Source organism: Mauremys mutica, chromosome 19 (genome assembly GCF_020497125.1).
Source record: "Mauremys mutica isolate MM-2020 ecotype Southern chromosome 19, ASM2049712v1, whole genome shotgun sequence".
In the NCBI taxonomy this organism is placed as follows: Eukaryota; Metazoa; Chordata; order Testudines; family Geoemydidae; genus Mauremys; species Mauremys mutica.
Window position 1 is genome coordinate 26,727,274 of NC_059090.1, and position 23,325 is coordinate 26,750,598.

Here is a 23,325-nt window from a genome sequence, read left to right on the forward strand (position 1 = left end):
CGGTGATGCTGTGAAAGTAGAGGGCTAAAAAAACTGCACTGTTCCTTCTTTATCTTGGGCTTGTACCTAAAATGCATTCTATATGAAATACACAGATGTCTTATACTTTGGAAATTAAAATCCTGTACCGTCCCAAGTGAAAAGCTGAATGTCGCTGAGTTTATAGATGTGGTAGGTCGAAGACACACACAAGAAACAAAACTCCTTCACTTCCTTCAGAATAAACTTGGGAGTGAAAATCAGATACTTATTAAATAGTAAAAATCTTCATTAACACAGAACATCAAGTTCAGCAAAACTCAAACTTGTGAAAACAAGGAAATACGAAGTTAAGGTAAGTGCCCATGCAACCGTACCTCTGCCCCTCTGGAGCTGGAAAGAGCCCTTGGCAATTGTCTACGTGCAGGCCACTTGCTTTCAGTGTTCTAGATATAGAGGTACTGAATAGTGGAAGCAATAGGTGGGGCCGATTGTTAGAGGTGCATTTGCGATATAAGGAGATCTGTGGATTTGTTTGAGGAATGCAGAGGTGTGATTTTGATATATGGGTATCTGGCTCTATGCCCCCATGCGTAGGATCAAATGAAAGAGGCGAATGTGTAACTTGAGATTCCAGTCTGCATCATTTCAATGGAGAGGTGTGTAGGGTATGTCAGTGGCAGGGCTATGGGGTTGACTTTCCATGGGTCTGGTCAATAGTAAGAAGGGATATGAGAGCAGTCTGTGGATTTAAAGATGGGTAAGGGAAAGTATAGGTTTAGGTGGCATCCTGCGTGCAAGCGTTTAGGTGGTATAAAACAGTGTTAAGTGGTCATTAAATTTTACAGGAGTCAAGCACTTAGAGTTGAGCTTTGACAGAAAGCTGGTCTTAATCTTAACTATAGCATAACTGGCTCACTGCTAAAATTTTGTTCTAGTCTGCCTAACCCCACCTTCCTAGTTTGACAAACTTCACTTCTAAAAATAAGATCCCATTCCATCTGAATAAAATCCACACACTCTACCTCCCCATTCTGGAAGTTACAGGATACTGTTCACTTCACTATTCTAACAAATCAAACTTCAGTTTTCTTCCATGTATGCATATATACAAATCACTAACTAGGTTAGATACAATGAACAACATTACCCTGAAGTATAGTGCCTAATTCTGCATCAAATTATTCATCTGTAAACTTCAATAATTTTCGTTGAGATTAAATTTCAACTTGTCACATTTTTATTATATTCTCTTTAATAATGTGCTGCCATTTTCTTTTAGGGTTGAATCCCTCCAGATTCCGAATAGGTGACCAAGAGTTTGATTCATTACCATCTTTACTGGAATTCTACAAAATACATTATTTGGACACTACAACCTTGATAGAACCTGTTTCCAAATCCAAGCAGAATAGTGGAGTTATATTGAGGCAGGAAGAAGCTGAATATGTGCGAGCTCTCTTTGACTTTAATGGAAATGATGAGGAAGATCTTCCATTTAAGAAAGGAGACATACTGAGAATCCGGGATAAGCCTGAAGAGCAATGGTGGAATGCAGAAGACAGCGATGGAAAGAGGGGAATGATACCTGTTCCTTACGTGGAGAAGTATAGACCTTCCTCTGCTTCAGTATCTACTCTGATTGGAGGTAACCAGGATAGTTCCCACCCACAGCCACTGGGAGGGCCGGAGCCAGGGCCCTATGCCCAACCCAGCATCAACACTCCGCTCCCTAACCTTCAGAATGGCCCTATTTATGCCCGGGTTATCCAGAAGCGAGTCCCTAATGCCTACGACAAGACAGCCTTGGCTTTGGAGGTACATAATGGGCAAAAATTAGAAAGAAGAGATTTGTTCAAGGGATTTCCCTTTCAAACACATAGCCTTTGTAGGAATGCTGAGTGGGAGAAAGCATTGTAATATTACTCTTGATGTAAAACTAATAACTAGTTTAATGATTTGGGTGGAGACTTTATTTTAAACCTATTAGACTAGAGAAGGTTCTGATAATTTATATTATAAAATGTTTAGGGTATTGTATTCACTGAACAAATAACCTATTTCACTAAAAGCATTACTAATATAGCAACGCTTCCCCATCCACATTCTTCTTATTCACTTCATGCTTCTGAGGTTTTTTTCCAATAACAAAGTTAAGAGTTCATAAACTGGTTAGTTTGGATACTTGGGCACAGTCTCTTTCCATTCCTAAGTGGGCATGCTGACTTCTCTCCCACATCTCCAATTTAATAATACAAATGGTTCTGTGGCAGGATTCATGTATGATCTCCTTTAATAACACACTGAGATGGTGCTGATCATGCATGCATGTGGTTTATCTGGAACATCACACACTGAAATAAGAGCACCTTTTAGGTGATTGCTCTTTCAATACCTCCCTGTGTTTCATGTGGTCTGGTAACTCTACACGTGGAAAGCATTGGGACGAGTGGATGCAGGATGCTTCTTGATGCATCACCACTTTTCCTTAAAGCGCTGAATCATTTTTTGATTGTACATTCAAATAGTCATACATGCATTCTTTTCTTTTTTCTTTTAAAATGAGATGCCAAGGAAATAGGAGTACTCTATGGCACATTTCAACTAGATATCCTTAAAGTGAAGCTTGAGGGAATTGGGAGCAGGGCATTCTCAGTGGTAGGCTTTCCTCTCAGGGTGGCATGTAAAATGCATCTCTTTATCTAGGCTTTCCTTTAACTACAATCTCTGGATTTTCTTTATTTAATCTGCTTCCTGTGTCCACCATCTTGGGTTCTTTCAGGGAAGCTGAGACAGTTTCTGTGAGGAGGCACAGAGGAAGCGCTCCCCATTCTTGTGATAATTTAGTTTTATCTTGTTAAAATGTACCTAAATACCTCAGTGATGTGGACGCTGTACATAATTACAACATTATTAATAATGCTGTCATAGCAACATCAGAAGTAATGTGGTGTTAATCAGATTATAGATGTATAACCTGGAAAATCCAAAACTTTGTTTCCTAAAGATATTGTAACCAGGGTGCACGCATGTAACTTGTTACTATATATGCTATTGCATTTATGCTTTAAAGGTGAAATGGAAAGCTAAAATAAAAATCTGAGTAAATCAAGAAATGTGCCCTAGAATTAACACACAAACAATTTTTCCAGGCTTTTGAGGGACACTCAGCACATAGTTTTTATTTTTTAGAATTTCATAAAGCCCTAAAATTGTTTACTTTTCTAGCTTGACTGGAGATGGCCCAGAATGATGCATTATAGGATATCATAGGTACCAGATGTACACGAGCTCCGATATTGATTTTGTGGCATCTCTAGCAAACCAAAAAGAGCAGCTGTTTTTGTTTTTTGTCCAAAGTTCAGTGAAATTTTAAATTATGTGTTGAGTGACACCATATCCTCCAATATCTCTAGCAGCCTTATTAGTGGGTACAGTTGGCACACATTTTTGGACTTCCCTCTTTAGGTTTAGTTCACATTTAACAGAAAATTCCAGTGCAAAGTTAAAGCTTGTAAGTAACCTTTATAAAGAATTAAGAAAATGTATGTTATAATTAAATGTACGGTAACAGAAAGCTGCTGTGTTGATTGCCAACCTACATTTCCAATGCTTTCTAAGGGAAAATAAATACTTTCAATCCCGTATTTATTTTCCCTTAGAAAGCATTGGAAATGTAGGTTGTCTTGTGCAGTCCATTTATAAGGGGCAAATTACCTGCAGGTGCCTTGGCCAGGTCTTCCAGTAGTTGAATTCATGGGATTGGACACTCATCCCTTCATGATAAATGACCTATCAGTCTGCCACAGTTTGTAAGGAAGTGAAATTCCACTGAGACCTTTTCTCCCCTGTTCCAAATGCCTTTAGAGAATACTACTAGCACAGGGGTTCTCAAACTTCATTGCACTGCGACCTCCCTTTTGACAACAAAAATTACTAAATGACCCCAGGGGAGAGGATCGAAGCCTGAGCTCGCCTGAGCCCCACTGCCTTGGGCAGGGGGCAAAGCTGAAGCCCAAGGGCTTCAGGCAAGGGGGGGGCATGTAACCTAAGCCCAACCACCTGGAGCTGAAGCCTTTGGGCTTCGGCTTTGGCCCTGGGCGGTGTGGCTTGGGCTTTGGCCAGCATGTCTAAAACCAGCCCTGGGAACCCCATTAAAATGGGGTTGCAACCCACTTTGGGGTCCCGACCTAAAGTTTGAGAACTGCTGCAATCTTCTTTCCTAACTAAAGCCATGAAGTCATAGTGTCACAGGGTCTGCTCATCGCTACTGTGCCTCCGCTGGGTCACTCTGGAGATTAGCTGATTCTAGGTCCAGTGCCTCTTCCATCTCTCACCACACACCCTGCCTTGTCTTCCTGGCTCTCAGCAAGGCAAGATGCTTATGTGTTCATGGCTCAGCCCTCTGGCCAAGTCAGATGTGTCCTCCCCTTCTGGATTATCAAAGTCTCTTCTTGTGAACGGGCACAGGCAGTCTTCCCATTCACTGTCCAGCCAGTGCCACTTCCCCAGTAGCTGGTAGGGGAACTTGGGTCTGCCCCCCTACTCCAAGTTCCAGCTCAGAGATCCTCTAATCACCAGGTAAGGTCTGTTCCTTTCTGGACCTTACTGCCTCTTCCCTGGGCCTTTCCTAACCTTCTGGCTCTTCCTCCTCTGGGTTTGTCAACCCCAAAGTTCCTTCCTCCCATGGAGTGACTGTAGGCTACTTCCCTGCAGCCCCCCTCGGCTGCCAACTTTATAAATCCAGACCACTCGTTCCTCCTCAGCTGAGCTCCCTCATTATTCAGTCAATGTAGGGGTGTTGGAACAATTTGTATAGTGGGGGTGCTGAGAGCCATTGAACCAAACTGTAAACCCTGTATATAATGAAGACTACATCAAGCCAGGGGGTGCAGCAGCACCCCCAACACCCCTAGTTCCAGCACCTATGGGTCAGGGAATTACTAAAATGCCTGATTCCCCTCAGCTGTGGCCTGTCTGGTTAATTGGCCCCCTTTTTATCCTACATTAACCCCTTCCAGGCAAGCATGGGTGAGTACCCCATTCAAGTAGGTACCCCCTAGAGACTCAGCTGTTTAAAATGTGGGGTGGGGATTACACTGATTGTGCTTAACAAGTTAAGGATTTAACTAAGATTCGATTCCCTTTTCCCTTTTTCATAGACTCCTAGAAATGTAGAGCTGGAAGGGATCTCCAGAGATCATCTAGTCTGCACACATGCTGAGCCAGGACCAAGTATACCTAGACCATCCCTGACAGGGGTTTTTCTAACCTGTTCTTATAAACCTTGAATGGTGGGAATTGCACAACCTCCCTTGGTAACCTAGTCCAATGCTTAACTGTCCTTATTTAGAAAGCTTTTCCTAATATCTGATCTAAATCTTCATTGCTGCAAATTAAGCTTGTTACTTGTTGTCCTACTACCTTTCGGTGGACATGGAAAACGATCACTGTCCTCTTTAGAGCAGCCCTTGACATATTTGAAGACTGGTCCTTCCTCAGTTGTCTTTTCTCAAGACTAACACATGCCCAGTTTTTTTAACCTTTCCTCATAGGTCAGGTTTTTTAAACCTTTGATTATATTTGTAGTTCTCCTCTAGACTCTCTCCAGTTTGTGCACACCTTTCCTCAAACATAGTACCTAAAACTGGACACAGTACTCCGTCGGAGCCCTCACCTGTGCTGAGTGTAGTAGGACAAATACTTCCCATGTCTTATATACAACTCTTTTGTTAATACACCCCAGAATTTTCATCAGATTGTTGGCTCATATTCAATTTGTAATCCATTTTAACCCCCTGATCCTTTTCAGCAATACTGTTGACTAGCCAGTTGTTCCCCATTTTGTATTTGTGCATTAATTTTTTACTTCCTCAGTGTAGTACTTTGCATTTATCTATACGGAATATTATCATGTTGATTTCAGACCAATTCTCCAATTTGTCATGGTCATTTTGAATTCTAATCCTGTCCTCCAAAGTACTTCCAAGTTCTAACCTCTCCCAGCTTGGTGTCATTGGCAAATTTTATAAGCATATTCTCACTCCATTATCCAAGTCATTAATGAGGATACTGAATAGTACTGGACCCAGGACAAACCCCTGTGCATCCTCCCAGTTTGACAGCGAATCATTGATAACTATTCTTTGAATATGGTTTTTCAACCAGTTGTGCATCCATTTTATAGTACCTTCATCTAGTTTATTTTATTTACATTTGAACTATCATGTATGTAGGGCTTGAAAAATTTGTGAAACATCTATTAGCCCAAGGGCTGACCCTACCAATGAGGGTGCAAAATACCAATTCTGCCATTTCCCTCACAATTTAAAGAAATAAAAATAGTATAGTTCTTGTTTTTTCTCTATTATTGGCAATTCTGATTTTTAAAAAATTGCCCTTACATTTCTTTTGCTCTGGTAGATCTTCTCTCCCACCCCCTCCCCACCCCCTTCCTGGCTTCACTCCATACAATGTTTTTTGTCTCAAATAGATCAGTGTGTATCTTACTGAGTTGTCTCCACTGTGTGTTTCTTTTCCCTATACCCTGTGCACTCTACCTCCTCCCAAATATTTGTCTTGATCTCTTCCCCCCTCTGTCTCTTAGTACCATATTCCTCTCATTTCCTTAAATCTTTCTCTTTTCTCTACAGTATACATTGTACACTATTTGTGCATCTGTACCCTACCCTGGTCATACACCTACTCTGTGCACTCCATTGACTTATATTCAATTAATGTTTCGAAAAATTTCCACATAGCCGTAAGGGCAAGAGACTAATTTTTTTAATGAAAGCTTTGATTCTGCAGAGGCTGACAGTGCTGCCTGGGAAAATTTTCTGCTTGCCCCAGGCAAGTGGCTTTTTCAAGCCCTCTATTTGTGATCCAGACTATGAATAGCACTTTTGTACTGCCTCCATAAGATTAAAAATAGTGTATTTTAGAAAAGCCCAAGAAAAGAGCTGCTTTCTGGAGGAAATGATACCCTGACAAAGCATATACTGAATATTGGAAGAAAGATCTAGTATACGTATCAGATGTTGTAAAATTAAAGCGATGTTGATATGCATAAATGTTCACTTTCAAACATAGTTAAGGAAATGAAGGTTTAGAATCTCACTAACGATGTAAATGATCCTGAAATACCTTCATCCCCTCTTCATCATTACTTTGTTACAAAGGGTGTGCCTTGTATAGATCCTGTATGCAGCGCTAGTGGGACTCTGTGTAACTCTCATTATATTTGGGTCAGTGGAGATCATTATGTGGTAAATGCCAGGGTTTTGCTGTAAAAATGTAACAGCTACAGCTGGTGTAATGAAGATGGTGTTAAAGTTCTGGGGTAACTGCACCTCTGACCTTGTGGCCTCCTTGAGGATACTATTCTCAGGCCTCTAGTCGTTAGCTTTTTTGCAGCAGGAACCTGCATTCTTCTCCCTCCAGACAAGAGATTTAGGCTGCAATTTCCTCCTACAGCTCACTATGATCACTTTAGCACAGTGGTTCTCAAACTGTGGATCGGGACCCATCAGGGGAATCGCAAGGTTATTACATGGGGAGGTCACAAGCTGTCAGCCTCCACCCCAAACCCTGTTTTGCCTCCAGCATTTATAATGGTGATAAATATATTAAAGTGTTTTTAATGTATAAGGGGGGGTCGTACTCAGAGGATTGCACCAGTATAAAAGTTTGAGAAGCACTGCTTTAGCAAGTCTGACTTAAGTTCAGCAACTACTTTCCTGCTACCTCCCATGGGCTGTGACAGGGTTAATCAGTGGCCAACCAGACTTCATGAAGCAAAGTATTTATTTAGAGAAAACATGTCTCGAAAACAAAAAACAGCTTGTATATATTCCAGTCTTACTAGGTGTCAGCAGTCTGCCACATGGGGACCCTGGTATGTTTCAAAACCCATCAAACCATTTCAGCAAGGTTTGCTCCAGTTGGTTACAGTTTCATGTTAGATCTCGGATCCAATGAGTGATACCTCCCGCCGCCCACTCATAGCAGACTGACCACTAAATACAGTTCTCATTTCTTTGTCTTCTTGGCCTCCTGAACTGGGTCAAAACCAGTATATGCAGTTTCCCCCAAGGTGCAGTACTTCTGCAAACTTGTTTACCTGTCTAGAGATGTGTAGTAATTACCCTTAGAGACATAGGTTCCTAATAGTTCATTCCTGTTCAGTGACTTCCCTTCAGTTACTGCATTGCTTGTCTTGTTTCAAGAAGGAAATTAACCTCTTTACACCCAGCAGTGAACAATACAAGGTGAGAGGGAAAACTGAGTTGCACATATTCTTTCATAAAAATAAATGTTTCCCAATTCTCCACTAATGGGATAGATAAACTCTCTGTAAAACCGTTCTTTAAGGGCGTCTGAGCAAAACAGAGCATTTAAATTAACCTGTCTTATTTTGTGCATTACCAGACTTTGTCAAATGTTTGAAACAAAGCATTGGAATGCCAAGTTTTGAAACTGATTTAAGAAGCTCTAACTTTGATTGGTTGAGAGTTAACAATTTAACTTAAAAAAAAAAAATTAAAAGCTATTGTAATACCTTGGAAACTGATTATGCCTGTTTTCCAATGAGGTGAAGATTTTTTTCAATCTTACTTTGCTTTATCAATCTAAAGAGATTGGAAGTATTACTGATAGGTCACATCCAAATGAGACAGCTCCATTCACTAAATGGAGATAGTGAAACAGTGACAAAGAATACTAAAATATAGAAATCTCCCCTTTTGATAACCTTCATTGAAGGTGTCGAAACCAGAACAACTATTTTTCTTAACTGTGTACAGTAGTACTCCATATGTGCCAGAGGGACAAGTTAAATTTGCTTTGGGAACCATAATTCTTTCTTTACTGACTCTGGTAGCTTTTTAAAATATATAACAATGCACTAAAGAGGCTTTTTCATTTTCATATATTGTACAATCTTGGGAGGAATGGGCCAGGGGAGACTTCTGGGGGCAGGGGAAGTACCAAGATAAATTGCTAGTTATTCTGCAAGATTTATAATATAAAAACTTACAAACCAAATTATCTGTTTTGTAGTATATTTTACCTAGAATTTAATTATTGATCTGTATTTACTGGTGTCCCACAGCCCCTTTTTTCAGGTTATGCCAGCACAGAGGGATTGCAAAGCAGCCATAAAGCCCCTTGAGAATACTTCCAGTGCAGTGGGACTCTGACAAGCTCAGAGCTGGCTCCATTGTCTCCATGCCTCCCCCAGTGCAGAGAGTGCACTAGTAGTGGCAGGAGGTCAAAGTGGGGGGCATGGCTGAGGGTGGCCCTTTGCTCCATCTGTTTCCCGGTGCTTCTAGTCCTTCATTCACCACCAGATGCTGCAATGTCTTCAAGGCTACCCCAGTGGTTCTCAACCTTTCCAGACTACTGTACCCCTTTCAGGAGTCTGATTTGTCTTGTGCACACCAAGTTTCACCTCACTTAAATACTGCTGAGTTACAAAAGCAGATATAACAATATGAAAGGGTTACAGCACACCATTACTGAAAAATTACTTACTGTCTCATTTTCTCTGTATGAAATTTTAGTTTGTACTGTGTTCTCTAGTGCTTTTTATGTAACCTGTTGTAAAACTAGGCAAATATCTAGAAGAGTTGATGTTTCTCCTGGAATACCTCTGTGTACCCCACCAGGTACGCGTACTCCTGGTTGAGAACCACTGGGCTACCCTAACCTGCAGTCCCAGGGTAGGAGAGATGCAAACCACCTCTGTTCCAGTGTGGTGGGCTCTGAATTGTCTCTCTTCAGCACTCTCACTTCATTTCCAATTATCCCTTTTGAAATTTGCGTACACTGTCACATCTAAAACAGAAGATTTAACCTTATCAGAGAAAATATTGTAATCTATGGAAACACTTGGTTATAACACATTGGTAAAACCTTTGTTATATTAAAGGCAAAATAAACTGAAAGTAGGTTTCTGGAACATTACAACAATGGATGAAACAACAAAAGCTGTGCAGGTGATGAAAGAAATGGGGACACACAATTTTGAAATTCTTGAAGCAAATTAATCTCAATGGCCAAGAGCTGATAAAAAACATTTTTTAAAATGTCAGTGTAATCAGGAAGGCAAGATGGTTAGCGCTCAGGAATAGCATTAACTATGACTTCCAAAGCAGAAGAATCAGAGAGAGTGGGAGCTGATTAACAGCAGATTATGTTTCAAACATGATACGAGTATGACAATTATACAGTGTTATGCACCAACAGACAACTACAGTAAGATCAATGATCATTTCTACAGTTGCCAACAAACTCTGACAATATTCCCAAGCATGACATTTGCTTAATAATGGTGGATTTTAGTGTCAACATTGGGGATGATGATGACAGAGTGGATAAAGCAATGGGCAAGCTTGAACTTGGTTTCTAAAATCAGAATGGTGAAAGACTGATAGAACTGTCTGGTATCAGGGCTTATAACTGGTGGAACACTATTCCCAGACAAAGTTATACATAAAGTAACTTGAAATGTCCCAGATGGAATGGCAGCATTAGATGGCAAAGGAGCTTTAAAGCTCTCAGCGGCTGTTCTGGAAAAATGTCATTTGCTAATGAAAGCAGCGTTAACGTACTGTATCTGCCTCATAGTGTGTTGTGGCATTTCAGTCTGGAGGTGATGAATACATGGATCATTTTGGCCAGATCATCATCTAGGAGGTAGGTGTGAAGTTCTACTAGCCAGCTGAAGGTAGAAATAGGCATATTTCACCACTGATACCTCATGGGTATCTTGAGCTAGTGATGAGCTGATCAGGACTTGAGGCTTTGTACCATTTTGATGAATAGGGGTTAGATGCTTTCTGGGGAAGGGGAAGATCAGCGTCTTGGTTAGTTCTCTGAAACATTTTCCCCTTTCCCTAACTACTATTGCTTAAACTAAACTCAGGTAAGACCAACGTAAACTGATCTCTTGAAGATGTTATGATATCCTAGTCATAGCATTGGCTGCTTCTATGGAAAATGACATACAGCTGAATGTCACCAGCATATTGCTGGTAATGAGGCACATGATATTTTGCCTCTTCAACTCTTATGTAGATATTGGGTGGGAAGAGAGGAGAAATCCTTGGGGGGAGAGAGGAGAGGAAAGATCCTTGTGGGCCTCATGAGGTGAAGGTTTTGGCATTACTACTCTGGGTCCTGTTAGAGAATATGTAATTCTGTACTGTCTGCCACCATGCATGGTGGTCACCAGCACCTTATGGTCAACTGTCCTGAAAGATGCATTAAAGACTAAGTATATGAATGTTGACCTATGGTCACTGGAGGAGAGTTTCAAAGGCACAAATAAAAGTTAGGTCCCTAACTCCTATTCAAAGTCATTTGAAGTTAGGCCACCTAACCCCAGATTTACAAAGGTATTTAGGCACCTAATGATGCAGACAGGCATCTAGTAGGATTTAGAATACTGAGGTTGGTTGCATAATATGACTAGACACTCCAATAAATCCCACTAGATGCCTGTCTGCAATGTTAGGTGCCTAAATACCTTTGTAAATCTGACCAGCAACCACCATTTGTGCCTTTGAAAATCTCCCCCTGTATTCATTGTCATAGGTCATCATTTAATGCTATTAGGGCTGTATCCTAGTCTGAAGCCTAATTGCAATGAATCCAGGATGTTGGCAGATGTTGCATGCTCTTGGAGTCTGGTTGTGTCTAATCTATCAATGATTTTTACTAGCAATTGAGATTTTCTGTGTCTGGCATTGTTGCATCCACCTGTTGTCTCGTGCTTGCCAAATTGGGGCCAACATATCTGTTTTGGTCAACAAGTGGTTATATTGTTCTACCATCTCATCAGCCTTGTTTTGCCTTTTTAGGAGATGCTGGCAGTAAGAACAGGAAAGCAAAACCATTTATGTACCATGCCCACTTCTAAACCAACAATCAGGTTCAGCATGTGGATCCAGAGATGGCATGTGTGCAAGGCATTCTGGATGTTGACATTATTGCATATTGTTGGAGTTCAGTTGTCTTATCTCTTCATGATTTTGACTAGAAATTGAGAGGTTTCCTTCATCTACTATTATGGAACCAGCTATTCTCATTTTATACCTAGATTATAAACTCAGTGTTTATACATGACCTAACACAATGAGGCTGTGATTTGACACTTTTGCAATACAAATAATACATATTAATAGTATTAGCTTCCTGAGGGCTAGGCAGAATATTTCATTTTTCAGCAATGTTTGTAGGCTTGCTTTTCTGTGGAAAGTGTGTTTTGATTTTCATTAGAAGTGGGCAGCATTCTTTATTGCATTCACTAGGCAGAATGGGAGTGCAGGACATGGATCTGTTTTATACTGGTGGCTCACATATTTCTCAGGTTTTGATCATACTCCACACAGATGGTTAAATGACTAATGCACTCTGGTTTGGTTTAAAGTTTTCTTCTTTAATAATGAATTCCTCTCATATTTGGTTGCTCTTTTCTGTAAAGTATGATCAGTGCTCTTTCCTTTGATGTTGGGATTATTCAGTCTGGGTTAATTAGGCAATTCACTATACAGGATAGCTGTGCTGGCCATGGTTTATGCTGTGGTGATGATGGAGGAATATGTTCTCTGCTTTTATTGTGAGAAGTCTTTGTGCTGTTAATGGATGGACTCAAAGTGGATTTCTTAGTATCAGTACTCTGTTTGCCTGCGTATGCACTTCATCTGACAAAAGTTGTAAGTGAACTGTGTTGATCTATGTGGAGGGCAAGCAAATTGGATCAATGTTTCCACATGCTCAATAGCTTTGGCTCATTCCTCTGGACTCTTGCCCCCTCTCCCAGCCATATTACACTGTAAACCCTTGTGCAATTTGCTATGCACTGTCATTTCTAGGTGTTGGTCAATATTATTGTTTTTCTAGATTCCTGCTAATTAGGGGGTTCAGATTTTTTTTCCCTAACTGCATTTTTCCAAAATTAATCTTTTTGCTTTTACCCTGTTTCTAATCACTAGGTCCCTTATTATTCTCTGACCTCTCTGGTGTTCAACTCCTTTCAGTTTCATATCTTTAAATTGCAGCAGTATGCTGTTTACCTCCTCTTCTGGATCATTTAATTAAGTAGTTAAATAAATCCAGTTCTAATTTTGATCAGTATGGCATCTCACTAGATGCACACTCTCTTCTGTTTCCCATTTCCCAATTCAGTGCTTTTCATTGTCAAGTCTTTTAAGCCAATTTTAATTCACCTGAGTGTTCTTAGCCAAGACAATGTAACTAAAGCCTTACAATTACATCCGGGGCTTGAAAAACATGAGATACCGAACAGCAAGAGGCTGCTACTAAAGAGTTGAAGGTGGCCCACCAGCAAGTCCAGGTGCCACAGTTCTAGTGCCTTGACTGCTATAGAAGCAGCAAAGAGACATATATAATTCTTAAACTTAAATTCTACAGCAATTGAGTTAGGAGCCCTGATTGGTCATGGAAAGCTTCCTGTTTGCCTGTGGCAAATAGATCAGTGGATTTTTTTCCAAATGTGCTTTTCATGGAAACTTCTTTATTAGTCACATTACAAAAATAAAACAACAACAAAATCCTCAAGGTGCCTCTGTGGCCAAATGGTCATATTATTTCTGTTCATGCACTCCTAGTCCTTTTTCCTCTGATCTCATTTTAATTTAAATATAGATTGTAATCTCCAGGGGAGGCATGAATTCCATCTTTCTCTCTTCTATAAACCACCATGTGCATATGTGGCACAACATTAAGTAATACAAAATCTAGCACTGTTGCATCTGCTGTGCCCTCGGCATTCCCTAAAGAGCAATAAATTTTGTCTGACTTATTTGATGGTTCAGTTGTCCTGTAGACAGTTCAATCAGACAAGGAAATTTGTAGAAGCTGGACTTTGAAAAAGGGGATAGTTTAATTTCTGACTTTTTTATAAAAAAAAATGAATAAGTACTATTTCAAAATTGGCTTGGTCTAGAAACAACTTCCTATTTACTGTTAGTCCTGGGACTAATTTTGATAAGGATTGCCATTAGGAGAGCTTAAATAAACTTGCCTTAAATAAAAAGTACCCATGGCAAGGTAATTTCAATGGAGAATTCAATCCCCTTTGTCAAGGCTGTGATGACAAAGCATCACTTTAAAGCAGCCTTATTGGTAGAGAACTTTTGCAGATATCATGAGTCCAAATCTGTTCTCATAGATTCAGAGTGCCTGGCTCACTGAATTTTGGCTTAGCTACAGAGCTAGTAAACTTGGCCAAGATATATTCCTCTAGGTCAAAAAATTTGTAAGCTGTGTTAGTTAAGTATTCATAGCTTAATAATTTATTAGCAGATAATTGATGAAAGATTGAAGGAAAAAAATATTAACCACCTTTGGCTGTTCAGGAGTATTTGAACTCCCAAACATAGGTATTCTGTCACTAATTATATGAAGTAGAAAAATATCCAGGGTTGGTTATAGGGGAAGCAACAGCAACCCTTTTTGTAGGGTACCTAAAGCTTTCCATTATTTCAAAATAATAATCTTACAGTTTTTATCTAAAGAACTCTAATACAACCATGGGTTGGAGCAAACTTAAATTTGGCAGGAAGATAGTCTTGGGGGTAAGGAGATGGCTTTTGTTGGCCTCATGAAAATCTGTTCACATTAGACAGACTTATAAGCTGTTGAAAACTGGCCATTGCCTGTCTGTGCTTCTCAAGGTACAGCTTGTTTTTGGTTTGCTGCTAAACCCCTTCAACTCACATGTCACTGTGCATGCACTGTCCTGGTTTTTCACATTAGTAGTGCACACACAGACTAAAAACTCTGGATAGAACACAGCCAAGTGGATCATCCATGTCTATCTACATACTGCCATGGCTTCTGTACTTACACAGTCAAATTACCTCTGGCTCACAGGAAAACAAACTGTACAGGGAATCAGAAGACCATTAATGCTAATCTAATTTTACCAACTGGTAGTAACAATGCTGTGTCCTTCACAACCTTTTTTATTGAGCAAACCCTTACAGGGTATGTCTACATAGCATTCTGGAACCCTGCCCATGAGAGTGAGCCTCTCAGTCTGGGTTGACTAGTGCTCTAAAACTAGCTATATAGACAGCACTTTTTAATTGTGGGTTGGTCTCTTCAGCCCATTCTCTCCCTAGGGTTCAGAGCCTGAGCTGCAACTTCAGAGTGCTGTCTATAAAGCTAGTTTCAGAGTGCTGTCATGAGCCCTGCTCACCCAAATCTGTCAACCCAGGTTGTGAGACTTTGTTGTGTGGGCAGGCTCCAAAATGCTGTGTAGACATACCCACAGACTACACAAGTGCAAGTAGAAACCAGACCCAAATTTCGGCCATTTACTGACACTGTCTGTCAGTGTGCCAAATATTAGTGCTTGGCTAAAGTGTTAAATAGCACTAATCTAGCATTTGTAAAGCATGTTCAACAGTGCTGTAGTCTTTGTGCTCAAACCCTACTGCTGATGCATGATATTTTTTGGGGATTGGGGGGTAGGATTTGTGAGTTGCATATAATAGAACTTGGTTATGCCCTTTTTAAAAAGAGAAGAATGGCCAAAACAAAAATCTAAGAAATCACATACAAAAAATCAGATTAAAATTGTTTAGGTTGCAAAGTCAAGCAGTGTTACTAGGAAATGCCAGACTTCAGGTTGTCTGGGCAGTGCTGAGGGAATTAATTAGAGTTGTGTAGCCTGTGGCACATGGCTCCCAGTTTCACTTGCTCTAAAAAAGTTTGATGCAGGGGACTGCAGGAAGAATGATACAAGGTAGATTAATGCCACCCAGGAGAACATAGTTCTATTGCTCCCTCAGCCACAGACTTCCACTGTGATGGTGGTCAAGTCAATTTACCAGAATTTTTTGGACGGAGTGTATTACTCATTTTCTGAGTCTAACTGGAGACACTTACACAGTGATTTTCAGAATGGCTGAATGCTCAACAACTGCAGCTGAAATACATGGAAGCTCTAGATACTCAAAAACTCTGGTAGTAAATTGATTTGGAGACGTGAGCACAGAGTTGAAAGTCAGGAGGTCCTGAGTCTCTGCCACTGATATCACTGTGACACCTTGGTCAAGGTTGTCTGTCTTTTTCTTTCTATTTTCCCATCTGTAAAATGGGGATAAATATGCTTGCGCATCTGATACTCAGGGTTGTAGAAGATTAATTAATAGGGCTGTCAGTTGATCGCAGTTAACTCACAATTAACAAAAAAAAACCCCGCAATTTAAAAAATCGTGATTAATTGCACTGTTAAACAATAGAATACCAACTGAAATTTATTAAATATTTTGGATGTTTTTCTATATTTTCAAATATATTGATTTCTGTTACAACACAGAATACAAAGTGTACAGGGCTCACTTTATATTTTTATTACAAATATTTTCCACTGTAAAAAGATAAAACAAAATAAATAGTATTTTTCAATTCACCTTATACAAGTACTATAGTGCAATCTCTTTACCGTGAAAGTGTAACTTACAAATGTAGATTTTTTTATTGTTACATAACTGCACGCAAAAACAAAACAATGTAAAACTTAGAGCCTACAAGTCCCCAGTCCTACTTCTTGTTCAGCCAGTTGCTAAGACAAACAAGTTTGTTGACATTTACGGGAGATACTGCTGCCTGCTTCTTATTTACAATGTCACCTGAAAGTGAGAACAGGCATTTGCATGACACTTTTGTAGCTGGCATTGCAAGGTATTTACTTGCCATTCATATGTCCCTTCATGCTTTGGCCTCCATTCCAGAGGACATGCTTCCATGCTGATGATGCTTGTTAAAAAAAATATCAGAGGGATAGCTGTGTTAGTCTGGATCTGTAAAAGCAGCAAAGAATCCTGTGGCACCTTATAGACTAACAGACGTTTTGCAGCATGAGCTTTCGTGGGTGAATACATCCGAAGAAGTGGGTATTCACCCACGAAAGCTCATGCTGCAAAACGTCTGTTTGTCTATAAGGTGCCACAGGATTCTTTGCTTTTGTTAAAAAAAATAATGCATTAATTAAATTTGTGACTGAATTCCTTGGGGGAGAATTGTATGTGTCCTGTTCTGTTTTACCCACATTCTGCCATATATTTCGTGTTATAGCAGTCTCAGATGACGACTCAGCACATGTTGTTCATGTTAAGACTACTTTTGCTGCAGATCTGACAAAACACAAAGGTACCAATGTGGGATTTCTAAAGATAGCTACAGCACTGTACCCAAGATTTAAGAATCTGAAGTGCCTTCCAGAATCTGAGAGGGACGAGGTGTGGAGAATGCTTTCAGATGTCTTAAAGGAGCAACACTCCGATGCGGAAACTACAGAACCTGAATCACCAAAAAAGAAAATCAACCTTCTGCTGGTGGCATCTGATTCAGATGATGAAAATTAATAGGTGTCAGTCCACTCTGCTGTGGATGGTTATCAAGCAGAACCTGTCATCAGTACGGACGCATGTCTTCTGGAATGGTGGTTGAAGCATGAAGGGACATATGAATCTTTAGCGCATCTGGCACATATATATCTTGCGTTGCTGGCTATAACAATGCCATGCGAACACCTGTTCTCACTTTCAGGTGACATTGTAAACAAGACGTATGCAGCATTATCTCCTGCAAATTGTAACCAAACCTGTTTGTCTGAGCTATTTGCTGAAGTAGGACTGAGTGGACTTGTAGGTTCTAAAGTTTTACGTTGTTTTATTTTTGAATGCAGTTTATTTTTTGTACATAATTCTACATTTGTAAGTTCAACTTCCATGATAAAGAGATTGCACTACAGTATTTGTATCAGATGAATTGAAATGTACTATTTCTTTTGTTTTTTACAGTGCAAATATTTGTAATAAAAATAAATATAAAGTGAGCACTATACACTGTTTTCTGTGTTGTAATTGAAATTAATATATTTGAAAATGTAGAAACATCCAAAAACATTTAAATAAATGGTATTCTATTATTGTTTAACAGTACAATTGAGATTTTTTTAATCGCTTGACAGCCCTATTAATTAGTTAATATCTGTACAGTGTTCTGAACATATAAGCTGTTATAACAATTCCAATTGCTCTAAAAAATTATCCCTAATTACCAGGACACACAAAATTAGTGGAGACTTGCAAATTCTTGTCTTTATCTCCCTGTACCTTGATTTCCTGTCTGTCAATTGGGAATATTGATATTCTGTCTTACAGAGCAGTTATGAAGATAAATTAATTATTGTTTGTGACACTCAGATATGATGATAAGCACCATAGATGAGCCCATGAGTAAATTAATAACGACATATTCAGTGTGGCATTTGGATGATATGCAATAAATAGGACATAGGTCCACATGTAGCAGTCAGACTGGATAATTTTAAAGGTTCCTTCTCGTCTTAAACATCTACCCCATTCTCTGAGAATCATCCATCCAGTGTACTGAATTAGGTGAGTACTGAGGAAAAAATTATGTGCTGGCAATCATTTAATTTAAAAGACTGTCATAATGTCTATGCACAAGTGAGCAGAAATAAAGTTCCACAAGCAGCCTTACATTTGGCGTTACCTAACTCTTGAGGGTTTAACTTTGGAATCAACTTACATTCTTCTAATTATAGATTTTTCTATGTAATCAAGTATCTGCTATATTTATTGATCTGCAGTGTAGGTGTAGCCGTGTCAGTCCCGGGATATTAGAGAGACAAGGAACAACTTCTGTTGGTGTGAGAGACACGCTTTAGAGCTGTTTGAGACTGCAAGTAAGTACTTTTCATAGAAAAGTACCAGCATGAACAGTACCAAAACGAGCGTAACAAGGAATCAGATACTTTTCTGTCCTGCAGGTTGGTGAGCTGGTAAAGGTCACAAGGAAGTTGGTCCAATTAAAGATATTACCTCACTCACCTTATCTCTCTAATATTAATTGAGCAACACTTAAAGTAAAATACTAAGGAAATGACTTGTTCAAACACTGAACTTTTTAAAGTGTGATTAATTTTGGAATGTGGTAAAATATAGACCTAGAATGTAGTCTGACATTTATACCAACTTACTGTATGACTTTGGGCAAGTCACCTAATAGGTCTCGGTATTTTTCCTGTCTGTCAAATGGGGATAATGCTTGCCATACAACTGATCAAGTCTTAATGTTTGTGAAGTGCTCAGTCATATGGAAGATGCTCTAAATGCTGCTGTTTATTACTATTATTACTAACATGTAATACCTTTAACTTGCTCTCCCAAACCAGAGAATTTCACCACTATACTCTTATAGCTACCATTATCACTTATTTCTGTGCTCAGGGTCTTGCAACACTCCTTTGAGGAATTGTTGACACTGAGCGGGGCTGTTGTATCTGACCTATTATTTCTTTAAATATTTTGCTCAACCTTTCAGTTGTATTTGAGATGTCTCTCTTTTAAACAGCTGTTATGTTTCCAACATAGTAATGTTCAGTTATTGGTCCCACCCAGGAGAAACGCAAGCATCTAGTGTTAGTTCAGCAATAATTAATTTACCACAAAAGGAGGGCTGATTTGTCAAGCCACAAGAACACACTGAAAGAGACTGGTGCAGGGTTGCAGACTCTATATTGTAGGTAGTGTTCTATCCACACATTGCTGCATTTCTCTCTCTGCTCTTCTGCTTTCTTCAAGAGTTTAATAATTTGGATTAGGCTGTTCTGCCAAAGATTGACTATTTGAGACAGCAAGTAAGCATTTTTAATTGAAGAGTACAAGTGTAAACATTACCAAAATGAGGTTAACAAGGAATTAAATACTCTTCTGCACTATGTAATAACCATTTACTTGTTCCTGTCCTGCAGGTCGGTGAGCTGGTCAAGGTCACAAAGATTAATGTGAGTGGTCAATGGGAAGGAGAGTGTAATGGTAAACGTGGTCACTTTCCATTCACGCATGTCCGCTTGCTGGACCAACAGAATCCTGATGAGGACTTCAGCTGAGTGTGGCTCAACAGTTTTGCTTACAGATGGGAACAATCTGTCTGTGTTTCACTGCAGCTGCCATTTAGACTGTGTTCCTACAGATGTCGAAAGGAGTATTACTTATACAAGCATTCTGATACCTGCAACCCCCGGGACAGAACACCACCTTTCCTTATTCAGGGTACGAAACTAGATAACCTGTGTGTCAAGTGGCAGAACTAGTACATGATTGTAGGTTGTAATGCCTGCATATGTTCATGTACAGAGCATACCGTACCTTACCTGCAGCAGCAGGTGGAGAAAGCAGCAATACATCTGTTGATTAGAGTTTTTAGGTTTCTCAAGTCCCATTGCTTATGTTGCTGCTTCCACGGGCAATGCAAATCAACCTTAGAAAATTCAACATATGGGTAGGAATTTCACAAACAGTTAATTCTGGAGCTTTTGCCTTTGTTTTCGTTCTAACTTTCTTTGCCCTAACAAGTCTACATAATGTTTTGCACCATGCAAATAATCTTTTTAGATGTAGAACATACATTGGGATAGCTTTGTGACTTACAGATATCTAACACTTCAATAGTAAATAAGAAATCAAATCTTCCTCCACGTCTTCAGATGAGTTTGAGGACACTAGAGATTGGTTTCTTCAGTACTGTTGCTTCAAACTTTGCTAGTAGCTAATTTAACTTCAAGTTGAGATGTTATATTAACACATCCTGATATTTTTTACCGACAAATACGTGTTTTAAGGAATTGTAGACCTCCATACCAGTGCTGACAAATGTGTGCATAGCACTTTACTCATTAATACATAGCTTCAAGGTAGTATTTGATTCATAAGTGTAATAAAATATGCAGCATTGCTCTGAAAAAGTGACACAGAGCACATTAGCCAGTTGTAAGAGAGAAAATTAAATTACATTGGGACAATTTCATAACTCCTTTATCCTTAGTGAATAGTCTTAGTCATTGGCTAGAGTAAATCAGTGTCAAATATCTTGAACTAACAAAACTAAACATTACCTTTATTTTAAAATAACTTTTTGGACTGCTCTGCTTGTTTCCATCTGTAAAGCATTTGATAGTGAATTCATGAGAAGATTTTATTTGTAATAAACTAATAGAAATACTTGTGTGCTTCTGGACTGATTATAAAAAGGCATAATAGAGTATACTACTTCATAGCAAATGATAAAAATCAGTGCATTGGCTAGGTTATATTATGCACTACTTGAATATTCAACTTTTTCTACTAATCCTTATCTGATTTTCTTTAACATTAAAATCAGAATGGATACAGTAAGGTTTGTAAATTAAAACAATGAGGTAACTATCCATTGCCTGTATCTTAAATTAAGTTCTCCAAATACAGCAATCTAGTGACCAATATATTCAAAGTTATTTTGTATCTTTTGTGGCTACATTGTAAACAGGATTTTTCTAAATGGTATAAAATTGAAACACCTTGGACATGTACAAGTAGTTAAATACCACTAGAATGTCTCTGAACAGTTGTAAATGCTTCAAGGGCTAGTTCCCACCACAGAGGCTACTGCTGAGAGGCATGGTTCCCATAAAATAGAATACTATTAAATTTTACCTAAAAACTATTACATACTGGAAACAGTAATACTTTTCCTTTATCTGTTACATAGTTGCTTTATGTTAGAACTAATTGATCAGTATGTCTGTTCAATTTTCAGGTAGTGGGGACAGATTACCATAGAGAAATCCTAACTGATTTTTTTAAAAAGTACTACTAAACCCTCTGTAGAAAACTTACAACTCATCTATTTTTGTGCTAATTACTTGACGGACAGAAGTAATTAAGTGACGGCATTTCTAATCTAATTTGAATTGATACTGTGCTTCTAAGTTAGTGCTGAATGTGCTTAAAAATGCTTAAAGATAAACTAATAATGGGCTGGTAAAATGTTCGTTTCTTTACATCTAAGTCATACTTTTTTCCCCGACCTTGCTACCTACAGGAATTGAATACTTGATACAGGCAGTCTCTAAATACGATATCTATACATATAGATTAATTGCTGATAGATGCATATATTTTTCTTCACATATCACAAAAGAAGCATAAATAAAGGAAAGTATCAGAGAGGTAGCTGTGTTAGTCTGGTTCTGTAAAAGCAGCAAAGAATCCTGTGGCACCTTATAGACTAACAGACGTTTTGCAGCATGAGCTTTCGTGGGTGAATGCCCACTTCGTCGGATGCATCCGACGAAGTGGGCATTCACCCACGAAAGCTCATGCTGCAAAACGTCTGTTAGTCTATAAGGTGCCACAGGATTCTTTGCTGCAAATAAAGGAAAGACGTTCAATATTCTCAGTAAGGCAATACAATTTAGTCAACTTCAGCTGATTCTTCCAATCATAATTTAATCATCCTGCATATCCATAGTCATGTCTACAAGATTCCATTCCCCAACTTTTTGTAGGTAAAGTGTCTTTAAGAAAATGTGATTTTGGTATGCAGGTTATTTTTTAATATGGAGGGGATATAAGGAAATTGTAATTGCTAAATAAATGCCCTATACATTCATTTAAACTAAAAATACAAATGTATTATTATGTAGCTATGTTTTTGTGAAGACCATATAATTGCAAATACTTTACTTTTATTATAGACTTTGGCAGAGCAGAAAAACAATCATCCCTACAAAAGTCTTAATACCTGCTGTTATTCTAGAAGCATAAGTTCTTGTGAAACAGATTTTCTCAGCCCCCACTATACTAATTACTAAGTTTTCAGATTAAATATGTTTGTTCATCAGATACAGGCCTACAGGATAAGATGGCATTTGTACAAGATACTGATTAAACCTATCTCACCAATGTCTTAAAGCAGGATAGATAAAACTAAATAATTCATAAATATGTAGATGGAATCGTCTTGTGGCCTTTGTTCCCTCTTTTGCACACCCCCCTACCCTCCAAAAACCCAAACTCATTAGTAAGAATGTTAGAAGTCATACAAGTTTTAGTTGTCTCTGTCAGTGTTTGGGTTTATTGTGCATAGGCAGGTGCTAGAACGAGAATACTAATGGTTTCTAGAAATACACCATGAAAAGTAGAACGCTCAACTACACTGTGTTCTCCTAGTGCATTTACACGTTATATCACACTAAACGAAGTACAACTTGGCTGCTATGTTTTTTTAATGTATATTTCATTTCTGTAAAACCCAGACTTTTATACTAATATATGATCTGGTTAATCTGTTTCAATTGTATTTGTTAATGCAAATATTTCTAATCATTTGAGTAAAAACACTTCAGGTTCTTAATGGTTTTGGGGGAAAGATGCTAAACAAACCAATTTGAAGTAAAAATATATGAACGTGCCATTGTATTATAACACTATACACTTTCTTGACAGTTAAAATCTACTT

At 38.8% G+C, this 23,325-nt stretch overlaps 1 protein-coding gene across 3 annotated transcripts in view; it reads left to right on the forward strand.

The window, feature by feature from the left end:
- Positions 1 to 22,143, forward strand: part of CRK (CRK proto-oncogene, adaptor protein) — a 56,879-nt gene extending 34,736 nt beyond the window's left edge. For 2 of the 3 annotated variants that reach the window (XM_044993947.1, XM_044993946.1), the window contains exons 2-3: positions 1,262 to 1,797; positions 19,799 to 22,143. In XM_044993947.1, the coding sequence (XP_044849882.1) occupies positions 1,262 to 1,797; positions 19,799 to 19,936 (674 nt within the window). In that variant the 3' untranslated portion in view covers positions 19,937 to 22,143. The remainder of the gene's footprint in view (positions 1 to 1,261; positions 1,798 to 19,798) is intronic. The other variant, XM_044993948.1, reaches the window with a different exon arrangement.
- The last annotated feature ends 1,182 nt before the right edge of the window (positions 22,144 to 23,325 follow it).